At 37.6% G+C, this 18,409-nt stretch overlaps 2 protein-coding genes across 2 annotated transcripts; one reads left to right on the top strand and one right to left on the bottom strand.

The window, feature by feature from the left end:
- Positions 1-8,240: 8,240 nt before the first annotated feature.
- LOC131312423 (cytochrome P450 710A11-like) lies at positions 8,241-11,412 on the top strand. Its single transcript, XM_058340150.1, has 2 exons — positions 8,241-9,320; positions 10,342-11,412. The coding sequence occupies exons 1-2, from the start codon at positions 8,600-8,602 to the stop codon at positions 11,109-11,111; spliced, it is 1,491 nt and encodes a 496-aa protein (XP_058196133.1). The 5' UTR covers positions 8,241-8,599; the 3' UTR covers positions 11,112-11,412.
- A 2,572-nt stretch (positions 11,413-13,984) lies between these two features.
- Positions 13,985-17,503, bottom strand: LOC131312422 (large ribosomal subunit protein eL20-like). The gene is made up of 4 exons (XM_058340148.1): positions 17,345-17,503; positions 17,115-17,230; positions 15,559-15,622; positions 13,985-14,568 (listed from the first exon to the last, which is right to left on the bottom strand). The coding sequence occupies exons 1-4, from the start codon at positions 17,357-17,359 to the stop codon at positions 14,227-14,229; spliced, it is 537 nt and encodes a 178-aa protein (XP_058196131.1). The 5' UTR covers positions 17,360-17,503; the 3' UTR covers positions 13,985-14,226.
- Positions 17,504-18,409: the final 906 nt, after the last annotated feature.

Below are 18,409 nucleotides of genomic sequence, written 5' to 3'. Positions count from 1 at the left end.
TATTGGGCCTTTTTATATTTGTGTTTTGTCAAGGTCCAATTGTGTGGCTATATAAATAACGGAAAGAAACCTATCTCGGCGATTTAAGAAGGTTTCTACACGTGCGTGTTCACCCGAAACCCATCTCGGCGATTTAATATTGCTTGCTTTGGTCACTAATTTCTCCACTAATCAACAAAGGTTCAAGGTTAATCTAAGCCAACAGTACCCATAGCTTTTTTTTTTAATCTTCTCCAACGATAAATTGATCGGGTGGTCCGGTGTCAGAGCCGCGCATGCTATTTGTCGATATCAAGCTGTCACAGTTGTTCCGCAATTGACGATGCTTCCCATAGAGACCGACTGATGCCAACCTGGTGCAACCGATGCCAAACTAATGGCTTTTTTTAACACTTCTGGTAGAGAGCGTACATGGAAAACACCTCATGCAACTAGATGGCCGATAAGCCTACGCAGAATCGATAGTGAAAATAAAGAACCACACCACAACCGTGGTTATTTTACGATAAACTCCTAAAAGCAAAGAAACCACCACCGCAAAGACTGTCCTACCCACCCCAACAACTAGAACATTACAGCTTTTCAGCTGAAAACTTATGACCAAAACAACAAAACTAAAACTAGTGCATCTCAATAGAACGGCAACCACCGACAACAAGCAAACCACTGGCAACGAGCAAACCCGTATAAGAGGTGAGACCACCAAGCCCCACCACCACAGCTAGGCACTGGAATAAAACCCCACAACAATCCCCAGCCAAAAAACAGCGACCAAAGGCGACCAAATCACTGGTCGGATCGCTCTCATTTTAAACGGCAGTCAACACAGATCAGTTAGCCATTAACCCATAACTTGCATCCTCAATCCCAGCCAGACCTGCAAAAAAACAATTAAAACAGACAACAAATCTCAAACGACCCAGTCAGTCATGCATGCATTTATCAAACCCGATGAAAGGAAAGCCAGTCATCGCTACTGTGGGCGGTAGTATACCCTTTGAGCGGCTCTGATCATTTATGTGAAACTAGCTCCGAGATGGATCCAGGCAATCGGGTGTACCCATAGCTCTTTCTTTTTTATCTGCCTTTTTAGACTTGTTGAAATTGATTCAATTGCTTTGGGGTGTATTTTGAGTTTGCAAGGAACAAGAACATGTAGGAAAATCCAGGTGTGTTGTTTCATTTGTAATGGATTTATTGATTGATAATTTACCAAAACAAGAACATAGATTTTTTGATCAAGCGGTTGGAATTCAATCTTCGATCGGGTAAATCAGGTGGTGAAAAAAAGGAGTGAAACAACATATGGAAAATTTGGGAAATCAAAATAAAATTTTCGTCTCGATGAGAGTAATCAGAAAAGTATCAAATTATGGATCAAAGTTATCAACAGTAGTTAAAGAGGAATAAAGTTGGAGGTATTGCATTTTAGTTTCCGAAAGGAATGTCGTTGTGTTGCTTTAAAAGGGTGATTAAACATTTAGTTTACTTGCACATACTAATTAAGCACAGATGATTTGCGAGATCAATAGCCAAGAAGGGTGGGACAGACGCCTGTTCGGAGGAGGGTCAGACAGGGGATCTGGACTCGCACATGAGTCTGACTCTTCCAATTGTCTAGCAATGAGTTCAATGCTGCAATTGAATGGTTCCGTTTTGCAAAATCACAAGGTTAATTCCCCATATTGAATGCATGCATTAATTCCCTGTATGAAATGTATTCAATTCCCCCTATTGAATGGAAAGGCTCCCTACAATTCTAGTATCGATTAAGGGGGCTTCTCTTTCAGCTATATGAAGGCGGCCTCTGTTTTTGTTTCAACAGACCAAAAATCTACAGTTGCTTCTTTCTTCCTACAATTGATGAATGCCGACACAATCTCCAGCACCGGTAAGGTAGTGAATTCGTCTCAAGGGCCCCATGTGAAATACGGGCGGGCCTCATTTTGCGATTCTTATTCATTTACAGTTTTTGTTTTGTTATTTCAATCATTGCAATATCTGTTCTAGTTGTAAATTCCAGAAATTAATAAAACTGTTTATTGTTTTTTCGCACTTTTTCCCCTACAAAATCAACCTCATCGGAGTTTAGTAGTGTCCTTGATTTTTTACTCAACATGGACAAAGAAATAAATACATGAGACTGTGTTGCATATTGAGAGGGTGGTCAACAATTTGATTGAGGTCAACTGTTAACCTCCCCTACACAAGAACTTCCTCCCGTCCTCCGTCCTAATTTATTGGTTCTTTTTAGGAATTTCAACTTATTAGGGGAACATCATCAATGCATTTGTCATTTCTTTTCCCTTTTTACCCTTCAAAACATCATCATTGCACGTACTTATTTACAAAAAGTAGGGGTAAAAGAGTAAACTCATTACTCCCTCCGTCCTAATTTGTTGGTCCTCTTTGGGAGTGCGTGCCATTTTTCAATTGATTATATCTTACAATCTATAATCTTTTAGGTGATTTTAAAAACTTTATATAAAAGAGCTCATTGAGATTTATCAAACAAGATCCATATTTGATATTAAAAACATTATAGATTAAGAGGTATAACCAATTTTTCGAGACTTCCAAAAAAGGAAAGAGGAACAAGAATTTGGGACGGAGGGAGTACTTTTTTGCTCATTACTTTTCAACTAGAACACTAAAAAGTGCTAACTGGGACCAAAAATTTGGGACAGAGGGAGTACAAAAATGCATATCCTCTAAGATGAGTGTTATATATTGCTTGGAACAAAATTTCAAGAAAATTGTGGAAGGGGGCAGAGGGGAGTGAAAAAGGAAGACGATGATTACACATGCAATGACAACATGTGTTATATTGTTTGGAAAAAAAATTCAAGAAAATTGTGGAAGGGGGTAGAGGGGAGTGAAAAAGGAAGACGATGATTACACATGCAATGACAACGTGGAACTCAATCCCATTTACACATTAGTAATGTAAGAAATTAAAACTCGTAAGAGCATCTCCAACTTTTTGACTTTAAATTGGAGATATCAATTTTTTTTTGAAGGCTTATGTGGTATTTTAGCATCTCTAATTTGACATCAAAGTTTCCTTGATCTCCAACCCTTATGCCAAATTCAATTTATTTGAAACCGCTAGAATTATTCCCAAATGTCAAATTTGGTTTTGGGTGGATTTGGCTTCAAAATTGGCAGGGGCATTGCCTCCTTTTAATTCCACATGGATTTGAGTCCACAAAGGGTAGATGGGTTGGACTGGAACATGCTCCAAATATTTTGACCGTCGAAAATAATTATAGCCGTTTCAAATAAATTGAATTTGGCATAAGGATTGGAGATGCTAATAAGTATTCCTTGCCGTAAGATATCAACGTTACATATACTGATTCAACGCAAATCATTGACTAGATCTGATTGATGGCGGCTATCAAGGGCTCCAACCAATGTGTCTCTCAGGTCTCAACTTGCGTACGCGATGACACAATTCTCGCACAATTTCACTTTCAGCAATAGTTTTTTTTTTTAATCACTAATAGAGACGGAGAATGATGATGGTCGGAATGGAGGCAACATTTATTCACGTCATGGGAGTACTAATGCTAAATTATTATATGATTTCAATTGTGCTTTTATTGAATCATAATCGTCACCGTTTACTACTAATATACTATATATATGGTAACACTTTATTTTATAATCTAACCCTGCAAAAGACATTTTGAAGTTGGCTAACTTTTATAATTTAGTCTTTGAAGTGAATTAGTTAATTGCATTATGTGTACGTACGTTACGAACTTCTTATTTGCAAGCTTAATTACTTATATATAGTGGAATCTCTTTCCCATTCAATGATGGTTGTTTATAGAATTAATAAAAGGCAAAAGGAGTTAATTAATGAGATGGGTTGTTTTTTTTTTTTTTTTTTTAAAAAGAAGGATTTTCACCCTTTTTATTATTACATATAATAAACGTTTTTTTTATATATAGTGATGATCCATGAAAAAATTATTTCACCCATAAATTCTTTTGAAAACTTTTTTAATTTGAAACTTGTACATTCATTGTATTTATAATTTTATATACATGTAAGGCCCATTCAATTGGAAGTTCAAAAAAAAAAAAAATCATGTAAAAGAAATTATAGGAGTAATAGTCGTGCTCTTATAAAGAAATAACAAAAATGCTAAGAGTTAAAAATTATACATGAGAAATAAATGAGGATATGACATGATGTGCATATATGTTCGATCGAGAGTTAAAGAGGTGTTGTTAAAGGAGAAAATCTTTTTAGCGGAGGGTTAATTATGTGAACAATTATTTACGGAGGTAAATCGCAACCATTCAAAAGTGTTTTAGACGGTCCGGATATTAATAAAACTTTTTCGAAGAAAAATCCGGACCGTCTAAAGCCGAAATGGACGGCCGAGATCATGCGACTCCAAGAATAAGGGACGGAGCCTCCGTGAATAAGCCAACCTCATTGTTAAAAATTAAAGGTAAGTGATAATTATTAAGAGGAATATTCTGAAGAGTTCAAACTTGTGACACCCTTACATTTTTTAAGTACCTTTTTATGACATACAGATAACCGAACCCAATGATTGCTAGCTATCATCAAATGTAAGTTTTCTCCATAATATCTACGCTAGCAAGGAAAATAACCTTATTTATCTTCATTATCATGACATGCGACCAGGGCGGGACCGGCGGGCTCTAAGATTCTCAAGGCGTAAGACGAAATTGTGAGAAGAAAAAAAATATTCTCAAGAAAGGAAAAAAGAAGCCTTTCAGACTTGAACCATGTACCTATTGAATAGCAAAACTAAGCTTTTCTACTAGGCTAGCTAGGTCATTTATAATATAAGTGTTATATTGAATTATATGTATTACATATCTTGCTATTTCTATCTAAGGCCCTAATTTTGAGCAAAAGTTCGGGGGCTTAAGTCGGCAGCCTCGTCCAGCTTAGCTCAATGCCGGCCCTGCATGCGACCCATGGAATAATTTTGCTACAAGTGTGATGGAATTTTTTATTTATTTTGTGAATAACGATTTTTTTTTTTACCAAACAAAATCATCCCATTAATATCCAATAAAAACATGTCCAAACAAACACCCATACCTTATCATACAAACATGTCCAAACAAACACCCCATCAACAACCAACACAACACATCCCGGCAAAACAAAAAAAAACAAAAGCCCAACATAACCAAACTAATAAGGCTACCTAAACAAAACACCCCACAAAACATTAAAGAACCCTCCAAGCATGCCCTCAACGCCAACAAATACCTGCAAAACAAGAAACAGAGATGAATCAATGCTAAGCATGTTGTTAATAACAATTGAGCCCATCAAAAGATTTGTAGCGTCACTACAGTGGTGTGCAATACACTAGATTTTTTTTTTTCCCGTAAACTCATCAAAGAACACATGAATCAAGGACAAATTGATGGGCGGAAAAACTTGAGCTACTCAGGTTTCAAAATTTCTTTAGAATTTTTTTTTTTTCTGAAAACTTCAAAATTAAATAAGTTTGCCAGCCCAACGTTTCTTACAAAAATGTAACATTCGCCCATCCAAATTTCTCTTAAAAGATTCAAACATCCTCCTCCTAAGATTAGATGCAATTTTATATATAAAAAACCTCAAAAGATTATATGCATTTATAAAAACTTGAAGACTAGATTTCCTAGTTGACCTCTTGGAATGAATAATAATGCACTACATTGTATATATGTATCTACATTAATGCATGATTATATTTTATAATTTTGTAGGTTGATCGAGAATACGGTAATTTTACTATACGTATTGTTGTATAATAATACACGTTGCGGAAATTGATATCAAATTTCATAAGTGCCTAAAAATATTTTAATGCTCACCCACCTATCTTTGAAATTCTACGTCTGTCCTTAACACGGTTCTATTTTATTTAATATTCTTGGTCGTGTTTGAGAAACGTGGATTTCTTTCAACGCTCTCGTCGATACGAGCCAATAGTTCATAGAAAATCAATGCAAAACTAATATATGCAAAAAAAAAAAATTAAATAACAACAAAAAAATAATCTGGCTTAATTCCAACCGAATTAAACACCCCTAAATAATTCTCAATAAATACTTTGATACTCAAATCTCGTCACCATAGTATTGCTATATTGTTAAGGTTCATACATACACGTCACATGCGTTATCCTCCTGTGCATGCTGAGCTGGAGCTGAGCTTCCCTCCTCAAAATGCCGCCCTCCCCGTAAAGATCCCATCCCCCTCTCTTTCCCGCTTTGCCTACCCACTAGCTCTCTCCTTGCGCTCTGAATTTTCACTCATGAATAAGAGTGGTAAATTAAACCTAAACCTATTAATCAATTCATATTCATCCACTAAAAAAAGATTCAATCCAGCTAATTTATTAGTTTGGTAGAATGGGTACAATTCATCTAATTCATTTATTAATTAATTAAATTCTAGTTTGGTCTTCATTGAGCCAATTTAAACGACCCCAATAAGTCAAGAATATAACTCACAAAAAGTTGTAATTTTACCCGTACAATAGCATTTACTCACACTATCAAACCAAACGGAAAAGCCATCTCAGAAATCATACTCCAAATCGCAAATTTTTTTTTGGTGTCAGGTGGGTATATTTCACGTGATATCCGTTTGCCACGTTCGGACAATCCAATACATTTTTGGACGACTCGGATTGAAACTCTCTCTCTCGTTTCTCTTTATCCAAATCTGAGCCGTCCATAAACGCAATAGATGGCTCGGATGTGCTGAGCGGGCGCCACATGTACCCCACCCGGCACTGATTTTTTTTTTCCCAAATCGCAGACCCACAACCAACCCACAAATCCATCTTTCTCTCTCTCTCTCTCTCTCTCTCTCCACAATTCCTTATTTTTCGGTGAAGAACTCCAAAAGCAGCAATGGTGTCAACACCTCTACTTTGGTAACTCTAGCTGGCACCGTTCAACAGTAATAGTCCAACTCGGCCACACAACGATTTTCAAGCAAGAACCGATTTTCAATTTTGTGGGTTTTCAATTTCAGTTCTTGGATTTGTTGATTTTTAATTGGGTTTGTGGATTTGTTGAGAGAGAGAGAGAGAGAGAGTTCTTCTCAGAAAAATAAGGAAAGTGGAAAAGATATGTCATTTGATTCATCCATGCGTGTTTGAAATTTCAAGAATTTGGAACACTCAATTGAACTGGATTGTGAAATATTGAAAGGAGAGAGAAAAAAGAAAACACGAATGCTGGGTAATTCGGCAAATGAAACATGTTTTAAAATTCTAACATATATATATAAATTGGGTTAATATGCGGGTCGAATTTTATTTTAAATAAATGGGTTGGGTTGAGTATGGGTAATTAGACACGTAATTAATGAATTCTAAATAAATCATGACTTATTAAAGATCCAATCCACTTACATCTTATTTAATTTGGTCCAAATCCGCCCATTTAACACCCTTTACTCATGGTTTAAATAATTTTACATGTTTTTGAAAGACAATTTCGTGGTTTCCACTCTTCTCTCCGGCACTTCCGGTGAGTTAACCTAGAGTCCCCTCCCTCTATCTCCTCACGAAACGTAAGTATTATAACTCACCTAGACTCACGAAAACGTTCCGTGGAGGTGGGGTTCCACGGAACTGGAAACAAAAACGGATGAGAGAGAGAGAGAGAGGCTGAGAGCTAGGCAGGAGAGAGGAAAGCATGCCTAAGTTAATGGATGGTTGAGATTTAGGTCTTCTTCAGCTAAATAAGTCATTTTGCTTATTTTTTTGTTCTTATTTAAATTTTTTTTGAATTTGTTAGTTTTTTGTCAATTTTTTAAGAATTATTGCTTCTTCATGATAAGAGGAATCTAAAAAGTAAAAAATTACGACCGAAATCTAATTTTTTTGAATAAAGACGAAAAAATTAGCTTATTTTTGTCTTTATTAAAAAAATTAGGTTTCGATCGTAATTTTTTACTTTTTAGATTCCTCTCGACATGATGAAGCAATAATTTCAAAAAAATTAACGAAAAACTAACAAATGTAAAAAAAAATCAAATAAATAAATAAATAAACCAAATGACTTATTTACACTTGGCAACGTATTAGTATGTGACTTTGTCCTCACGCCTCTCTTTATTTCTCTCAGTAGACAAATCTGAATTGCCATGTGATCCCTTCTCTCTCCACCCCCATCCTCCTCTCTTTGATTATGTATATATAGTTGAATCAGAAACCAATCTGAATTGCCATGTGATCCCTTCTCTCCACCCTATCCTTCTTTCTTTCTTTCTTTCTTAATTCTTTTCTTGCTTTGTTTATCTATAGTTGAATCAGAATATATATCTCTGATAAGATATCAACCCCCAAGTTTTTTGGTCTCTCCCCACCCTTTTCACCCACCGACTGTTGCATCAACTTACTCTCCGCCGCCGGCCGCCTTCTTCTCCGACTGACTCCACACACAGACACACATCCTCTCCCTTTTTAACCGATAACCATTTTCCGGCTAACCTAGCCTCCTCCGTCCCCCGGACCAACTTTGGGTAGTACGGGAACATTCACTTGTTGTCCATCGTACGTACTCTCTCGATAGAGAGAAGAAAGTGAAAATGGACTCATCAATCTGGGCCGCACTCTCATCGTACCTCGTCCCTCTCCTCCTCCTCCTCGTCTTCCTCGAACAGATTTCCTACTTAAAGAAGAAGCGCACAGTCCCGGGCCCCTCGCTAGTATTCCCCTTCTTGGGCAGCGCCGTGTCGCTCGTCCGGAACCCGACTAGGTTCTGGGAAAACCAGTCGAACCTGGCCCGGACCTCCCCACTCGGCGTCTCCGCCAACTACATCATCGGCAAGTTCGTGGTCTTCGTCCGCTCCACCGACCTCTCCCACAAGGTCTTCGCCAACGTCCGGCCCGACGCCTTCCACCTCATCGGTCACCCCTTCGGGAAAAAACTCTTCGGCGACCACAACCTCATCTACATGTTCGGGCAGGACCACAAGGACCTCCGCCGCCTTCTAGCTCCCAATTTCACCCCCAGGGCCCTCTCCATCTACGTTCCCATCCAGCAGAGGGTCGTTGCCGAGCACCTGGCGCGCTGGCTGCGGCTGTCAAACGGGACGCCCATCAGTCTCCGGTGGCTGTGTCGCGACATGAACCTCGACACGTCGCAGACCGTGTTCGTCGGGCCGTATTTGTCGGGCGAGTCGAAGGAGAGGTTCAACTTCGACTATAACTTGTTTAATGTGGGCTTGATGAAGCTCCCGATTGATCTGCCGGGGTTCGCCTTTCGGGAGGCGAGGTTGGCAGTGAAGAGGCTCGTCGAAACATTAGGTGGTCAATCAAGTTAAAATTTGCTGACATTTTGTCAACTTACATCCAGGGAGCTCAATTCCTTTTATACCCAAAATCCTCTGTCCTCTGTTACTATGCATTTTCGGCCATTGAAAAACTAGTAATATCCCTTAAAATTTTCAAATACCTCAATGGCCAAAAACACACCGAAACATGGGTGCACCAAATTTTCGATATAGAAGAATTGAGGAGACATTTAGGTGTGCATTTCAAAACAATAGGAGAGACTGTCAATTCACCATAATAAAAAGGAAATTACATAGGGAATGGCAATCATCCGCCATAATGAGAGAATTAAGAAGCCGAAAGGGCGGTTGGTCAATTCACATACTAGACCCCAACCCAACTAACACATGAGTAGCTAGAAAATGAGCTGCACCATTAGAAGCTCGCCTCACAAAATAAAACTCACAGTGATCGAGCTGCACCATTTGGTTTTTTTGGCACAGTTGTTTTTTAAAATGAAAAAGGTCTGAGAGGTTGGTGTTGGTTCAGAATCTTGAGATTGTATAAGCAGCAGCATTAGAAGAGTGTCGTATTGGGATTTGTCCCACATCGGTTAAATATCTCCTCCAAAACTAGTATATGAGCTTGGGCAGCCTGTCCACTCTTAGCCAATTGGTTTGGAGTTGGATGCTTTAACATGGTATCAGAGCTAGAGTTTCGAAGGCTTTTCCCCTTTGTCTGTGCCATAGTTGCACTTTGTTTCATTGTGATCCGTGTGTTTCGAATCATTTGTTGACCTCTCCACGTGCGAGTCAGGGGTCGCACGTGCGGGGGAGTATTGGGATTTGTCCCACATCGGTTAAATATCTCCTCCAAAACTAGTATATGAGTTTGGGCAGCCTCTCCACTCTTTGCCAATTGGTTTGGAGTTGGATGCTTTAACATGTCGAGTACTCTCCGAAGTTCTGTCTATGCATTTCTTTTTCGTTTGTCTTTGACTTTATCTTTTATCTTTGTGATAATGAAATTTTCTTTTTGCTGAAAAAAAAATTAGGTGTTTGTGCTGAGGAGAGCAAGAAGAAGATGAAGGGCGGCGGTGAACCTACTTGCTTGATCGATTTGTGGATGCAGGACATTGTAAGGTTGGAGACCGAGGCGGGGGAAGAATCTGGAATTTTGCCGCCGCCTCACACTAGTACCACCGAAATCGGCACCTACTTGTTCGATTTCCTATTCGCCGCACAGGACGCCTCCACATCGTCACTACTATGGGCGGTGGCGCTCCTCGATTCCCACCAGGAGATCCTCGTGAAGGTCCGCCGTGAAGTTGCCTCGATCTGGTCGCCCGAATCGAGCACCTCGATCACGGCGGACCAACTGCGGGAGATGAAGTACACCGAGGCGGTGGCACGTGAAGTGTTAAGAATACGTGCGCCAGCCACGTTAGTACCTCACTTGGCAGGCAAGGACTTTCCATTAACGGATACATACACCATTCCGAAAGGAGCGATTGTTTTTCCATCGGTTTACGAGTCTTCATTCCAGGGGTTTGTTGAACCGTACCGGTTCGACCCGGACAGGTTCATGGACGAAAGGCAGGAGGACAGGGTCTATAAAAAGAACTTTCTCGTATTTGGAGCAGGGGCACACCAATGTGTGGGCCAGAGGTACGCTATCAACCATCTAGTGTTGTTCATCGCCATGTTCACGTCGTTGATGGATTTCAAACGGCACCGATCGGATGACTGCGATGAAATCGTTTATGTCCCTACCATTTGTCCCAAGGACGATTGCAAAGTCTCTCTCCTCCAGCGGTGTGCATAGTATTCCGCCCATTCATGATTTAGCCCAACTATGGTATACCTTTTGAACGGCTCTGATCATTTGTGTGAAACTCCGAGATGGATCCACATAATCAGGTGTAACCAAATGGTGTACCCTTTTTTTTTTTTTTTTTTTTATATCTTCCTTTTTAGACTTGTTGAAATTGATCAATTGGTTTGGGGTGTATTTTGGGTTAGCACAGAAAAAGAACATACAGGGAAAATCCAGGTGTGTTGTTTCATTTGTAATGGATTTATTGATTGAGAATTTACCAAAACAAGAAGATGGATTTGTTGATCAAGCGGTTGGATTTCTTTCTTATAAGAAGATCGATGGGGGTATATGCCTGGTGGAAAAAAGGAGTCAAACAGCATTGGGAAAATTTGGGAAATCAAAATAAACCTTCCGTCTCAACGAGAGTAATCAAAAAAGTATGAAATTATGGATAGTTCGTCAAAGACGAACAAAGTTGGAGATGTTGCATATTAGTTTCCGAAAGGAAATGTTGTTATGTTGCTTTTAAAAAGGAGATTAATCATTTGCATCTCAGAGAGAGAGAGAGATTTCGGACCTTATCAAACATACCGTAATCTTTTCGTAAAACCAATTTTTATTGTCTTTTAGTGTATCTGGCATCGTTTGAAACTATTATTTGTATATTTGATAAATATCTTTAAAAAACTTTGACTAGTCGAGACAAACGATTAAAACATGAAATTATAATGAAAACCAAATAATTATAATTAAATTATTTCTCTCTGTCTCTATCAATCTCTCTCAGCTTAAAGTGCGTTGCATTTGTTAGTTTATATATATTTATAATGGCATATTGGGACCTTTCTATTCGGCCGGCAAATATTGTCTAGAATTATTCTATCCTGGCCGGATTGCTTTGTTGGAAACTGGCCTGCTGTGAGCTGTTGTTGTTGTCAGCAAAGCAAAACTGGCTTCTATCGCAAGCCTGGAAATTTTATCGATTGGATATCGACGATCTAGTGAACCTAATACATTATTTCTCCTCTCAAAAAAAATAAAAATAAATGAACGGCAAATTAATATTGCGTTGGAAATACAAACACCATGTGTTTTTTCATTTAATAAGATGATGACTGACATTTACCGCAAAAGAAAAAAGAGATTATATAATTGACACCCGATTAAAAAGAATGACACCCTATCGACTTAATTTTCAGAAGTACTTGGCTGGTGGATGAAACTAACTAGGGAGTACAGTAGGCTCCGTTCGTTCCAACCAAAAAAAAAAAAATTTATTCTGTGCAAATTAATTTTTTCAAAAAAAAAAAAAATCCATCCTTGTTTTGCAGTGTTTGGTTAATATTTGGAAACTATTAATATTGGCCTTCATGACTTCAAAATAAAATTACTCCAACACGTACGAAGGGAGATATGAACTGGTTGATTAAAAAATGCAAACTACTGCTAATTTGAAGATATGAACTGGTTGATATTTCAATAAAACTAAGATTAATTTATGAATTAAATACTAACTTTTTGGACGCAATTAAAATCCCTTATGTCCCTTTTCTTCCGTGCAAATCTTGAAGTAACAATAAAAAGGTTCCGAAAAAAGTTAGGCTCTAATTGGAACTTACAGGAAAAAAAAAAAAGGAAAGCAAAAAGAAAAAGGGAGGGAAAAAAGAGAGAAAATTTACTATTCATTGAACTTAAAACTTTTATTTTCTTCTCTCTTTCTCTCCCAACCAAACATTGGAAGGGAAAATTTTTTAATTTTCTTTTCCTTTCCTTTCCTTTCCATAAGTTCCAAACAGAACCTTATGCTGTTCCATCGGGAAACGCAAGAAGTCAAATCAAATGATTTCATTATAATCTCATTCACTGCTCTCTAATTCTTCAAATCAAATAAGCAATCTAGCCAAAGACTTGCACGACTTTTCTTCAAATCAAATAAGCAATCTAGCCAAAGACTTGCACGACTTGTACCGTTATACAGTTATACCTGAATACGTATACTTTTGGTCACATGAGATGGAATTGGAGTAATTATTTGGCGGTATTGAGGTGCCGCCGCGTGATACCCTATCACCCTTATCTAAACACAAATTTTCATAGAATCCAATACATAGTACTGAGCCCAGTTATCATTTCCATGTTTGTACAATACTTCTACTTCATAATTCCACTTGGTACCACGGAACAGTGGCCTATCATTTCTGATGATTGTTGTAAGCCCGCGATGGGCCCACAAAATTCAAAACTGGACGTGTATTTGTTGTAAGCCCAGGATAGGCCCACAAAATTCGACACCCCCTGGAAGTCCTATTACCTTCTCCAATCTTCAGTGGACTCTGTAAAATTCGTTTGGTGCATCTTAAAAGCTTTGGAGAGATGCACCCACCTGTGGACTGTCAACATGACAAAAGCAACATTCGCTTGCAACGTACTCCATCCGTTCCTTTTTAAGTGTGTTGCTTCGTAACTCCAACTTATTAAAAAGACATCATGATACACTTCACGTCAACTTTTTCCTCCACTTTTCTACTTACTCATCATCATTATATTTTCTCACTAACTTTTCAAAATAAAATCTACTTTTAAGGACAATATAAATAATGCACTAATTTTTACTCATTAACTTTACAAAATGAACACTTATTAAGGGAACTCTAAATAAGGGACGAAAGGAGTAACAAGTTTCGATTCCCCCTGAAGACAAACCATGATTTAAATAGAAAGTCATGGCTGTGGATTGTTGTGCTAATCTCCCCCGAAGTTTGGATTGTGCAGTCAGATCCAATAGTGGCTCGATTGCAGGGTTGTTCCTCGGTTACCCAAAAAAAAAAAAGATTTGGAGAGATGAACCAAAAGTTCATAAACGCACATACACAAGAAAATAGGGAAGTTGAGATGAAAATCTCAATCAATTACTATAACTACTAGTCTGCTAGAGAATTCCAAAGATCCCAATAGAGATCTACCAAATGTCTGATATTCTTAAATTCTCAAAAGCCCAAAAAATTATCCAAAAACCACGATATGACAACAGCTAATCCCTCACTTCAATAACAAAGTTTCAGAAATCAGATTCAGACTTACCCCTGCTTATAGCACTTCTCCAACAAATAATCAAACAGACTTACATAAACAGGTTCGGCCTAGATGCCTTGTAGGTAGTCTTCAATTTCCTGCTTGGTGGCCTGATTTTCTTCAACACCAATGGAAACTTGATTTTGGAGTTGTGGAACTGCTTAGTACTCTCCCTCTTGCAAAGTTTAGCCGGGACTGTTGCCGTCTTAATGATTTGGATGCAATGGCTACGGACCCTGTGGCGCGAAGCCATCTCAGTGTACATGTGCTCAACAGCACCATTCAGAGTAGTATCACGGTACTCCTTGTACATGTTGTGATAACCAGTTCGACTTTGATACCTCAGCCAGATACCATAGTTCTTGATCTTTGTTGGGTTCTTCTCAAAAATCTGCAAGCAAATCAAGTTACTTATAAGGAAACATAATCAAGCAGACGGTTTCTTCAAAACACATTAATCTAGAACATATATAGCAGCAACTTTTATAATTAATAACTACAGATGCCTACTGTTATTCAAATGTTCATTTTCATCTTTACTTGGACAAAAAATATTAATTTTAAACGTCCAACTGTTTTTTGAAGGTGAGAGGATTAACATGAATGATGCACAAGTATCACATATGTATCTCAAACAGCTGTAAAAGTTACATGAAAGGCACATTGCCCGACTGAACACTAATTTCTAGTCAAATACAACATAGAATCTTGCTAACAGAAGATTCAACAAGCTAACAGGAATTCTCGTAATGAGCTGATATCAAAAAGAATACTTCCGGTTAAATTTTTCGAAAAAAAGCAAAAATACTCCCAAAGCTTCACGAATTGTTGTATCCCTATTCAAAGATACCAAACTAGATACATAAAAGAAAACTAATCAGCCTAGAATAAAACAAATCAACATTTCCAAGCACACACTTCAATTTATGGTTGCCTAAGAGCATCTTCACCCTTTATCTGGATCTTATGACGTTAGAGAATTTGGAAACATAACAAAGGCAAAACACATGGACCACTGAAATATCTTACAATGCATTGTTATTAAGAAGTGCTTCACCCTACTGAACCCATTCTGGATGTCTGCCACTACATAAATCATCATATGATTCATAAATCATTCCCACTAAACATGAAAAGACAAGTCCATATCCTTTTCATGTAGGAGGGACCATTATAAAACTCTAGTACTTTCGACATTAAGAAACGCAATAAGAAGCAAGAAATTTAAAACTTGTCAGATCAAGCCTTTCCCACAGATCTAGATTTTCATTACCATGAAAGCGCATAAGTCAATTAAAACATGGCTTGCCTACTTTAAAAATCCCAGGAATCATTGTACTGCAAATTGTAGGATCCATTCAAGTATCTTGACAAGACAAACCTCATTAATGGCGAGCATTTGACCATTGCTCTTCTTCACCTTCTTAAGCTTCCTCAGAAAGTACCTTAAACACAAAATTAACCAAAACTCAGTCAAAGTTAAAAAAACACAACAGAGGCGACGCTAGAGACAACATACCAGGGTCAGATGACTGCTATTATTATGTTATAAATTATAACTGCTAGTAGCATGGTATAAATTTTAGTGGACAATGACCCCACCATAGTTGTTAGAATCATACGATTCACGATTCGTATCGTACGATTCGATGCGATTCGGTGGGTAAGCGATACAAATCAGCTGCCTGAATCAGGAATAGCTGTGAATTGGTGATCTGAATCGGTGAATTGAATCGGTGAATCGGTCGATTCACTTAAAATTTCTGAATTTCATTTTTTATTCTTGTTTTGCTTCTTTTGTTGTTTGAAAAGGGTTCAAGCTATTTTTTAAGCTCTTTAATATTGTTATATGTTATCTTTTGTCCATGTTATATGGATAGATAATAAGAAAAGGAGATTTATTACGAGAGTGAATCGAAAATGCGGAAGATAAAGGGAATATAACAACCCCTTAGACCTTCTAAGGGTTTGTTTTGTACTTAAAAACTCTTTTGTAAAAAAAGAATCATAAGTAGGATTTTCGAATCGTCATCTCTTGGTAGTTGCAATAGAAGTAGCTTATCTAATACTCCACGTTATTATCAAATCGTCATTTAGAAGAAGGTTTGTATTGATTTAGGCCTAAATCTTTCATTTGTAGCATATATTGTCGTTACCCTAATCAATAAACATAGGTTTCTACGCATTACAGAAATCATGACAGAATCGAAGCGATTCACAATTCGATTCAATTCACGATTCGAAAAATGACCATTTCAATTCTCAATTCGATTCATGATTTGACAACTATGGACCCCACCCTACCGTGCAAACTGCCAAGTACAAATTCGTAATCTTTTTGCTTAACGAAGTACCCAAATTTTCCTAATAAAGAAGCAAGAAAGTTTATCAACTTAAAAATTGCTAGTGTAGAGAAAAATAAGTTTTTGATTCTATTGACAACAAAAAAGCATTTGAAACTAATCTTCAATTGAGTATGAGAGAAAATGAGGTTTGAGATAACTTTTTCAGGCTAAACAAATAATAAACTACAACAGTACGTAATGCCATCGAGATCAATCTTGTCTTTCTGTTTACTTGTTTGAGAACGAATTGACATATAATTAGTCATTTAACATACTATTTTCATTCGTACATATAAAGAGTGATTGTTTTGGATAACTGTAAATAAGAAATTGACATAATAATAACAAAAAGGGTCTTGCTAAAATTTTAACAGACATCTCACGGATAGATATACAATCTCGCAGACGTTAATATACTTTTCTCGGATATCGATACACCTTTTACACATTATCCATCACCTTAAGGACTGTGGTTAGCATTTTCCTAACAAAATGTAGACTTGAATGTAATTCAAATTTGAGAAAATCTATACAGACGAATCAAAAACACTACAACCATACCATAACAAAGGTGCAAAAAAGAGATGCATACCAAAACTTGGACTTGGCTCGAACCTCGTTGGTAGCCCAGAGCTTCATGCGGTAGATCTTGGGGTGCTCATCGGTCTCCGAAGGGAGAGCCCTCCCCACGACCTGGTACTGATGGAACTGCGCGTAAAACCAAAACCAGAGAGAAACTCAGACCAATTACACGCATAGCCAGATCCAGAGAAATTAGAAAACCCTAATTAGAGGGGGAGAAGTGAAGCTGAAAGAACTTACCCTGTAAGTCACCATTTCTGCAGAGTTCTCTCTCTCTACCTCTCGGCGCGATTGTGGGTGGGGGCGATGGAGGAGGGATTTTAGGGTTTTCGCAGCGGCTATATATGAGGGGAGGCTGAGAGAGGAAAACCCTAGGTCGTAAATTACATTTTTTGCCTTTGGTTTTAGGAAAAATTACAACGATCTCTCTTGAAGTTTCTGATAAATACAATTAATGGCGATGAACGTTGAAGCTTTACATTTCTACCCTCGGTAGAACTATGGTTCATTTTTATTGGACTATCCTTGTCACTTCTTTTTCCTTTTTTTCCGGTAAAGGACCAGAATTGTCACTTACGCTCCATTTGTTTCAAAGTAAAATAAATTTTAAAATTAACAACTTCCTATTATTCAGTTATTCATATTCTTATGTACATTTTAAAATCTATTGCACGTATTCTTTGTCTTCTTACAATAAGATTCAATTTACATTGTGACAGTTGAAACAAAAACAAGATTATACTTTTTTAGTTTTTGCCTTATACTCGTAAATTTCTTGATAAAAATTGATTGAAATTCCATTATTTCTACATGATTCCTTTTTGTTGGATGAAATAAATCGAGAATATGTTATCTTTTGAGTGTGAGTTGAATGAATCCATACGGATAACCGGGTCCATATAAGTCGACAGTATAAGAGAAGAGTGAATAAGTTGGCACCCAAATATGAAATCTTGCTTTTGCTCCTGTTTGTGTAGGAAAACTCAGGACATTTTTTTGCTCGGATTTTGGCTTGCGAAACATACAAAGGAACAATCTTTGGTTTTGATTTTTGTAAACTTCTTGCACGCCTGTAACTGGTTTTTATTTCATTTCAATTTTTTTTTTCCTTTCATTTCAATTTATTTGATGTCATTTCACAAAATCTGAGCAAAACCCTACGGAATTTGCTCAGATTTTATTCTAGTTTCTACCCAAAGCAAAAAAGATAGCATACTCGAAACCGGGTTTCGCAAGTAGAACTGAAAAGATAGCACCAAATAATGCCACTGTGAAGCAAAGGGGCAAATTGCGTGAAAATGAAAG

This window comes from Rhododendron vialii, chromosome 13a (assembly GCF_030253575.1).
Source record: "Rhododendron vialii isolate Sample 1 chromosome 13a, ASM3025357v1".
NCBI lineage: Eukaryota > Viridiplantae > Streptophyta > Magnoliopsida > Ericales > Ericaceae > Rhododendron > Rhododendron vialii.
This window is presented reverse-complemented; position numbering and strand designations above follow the sequence as displayed.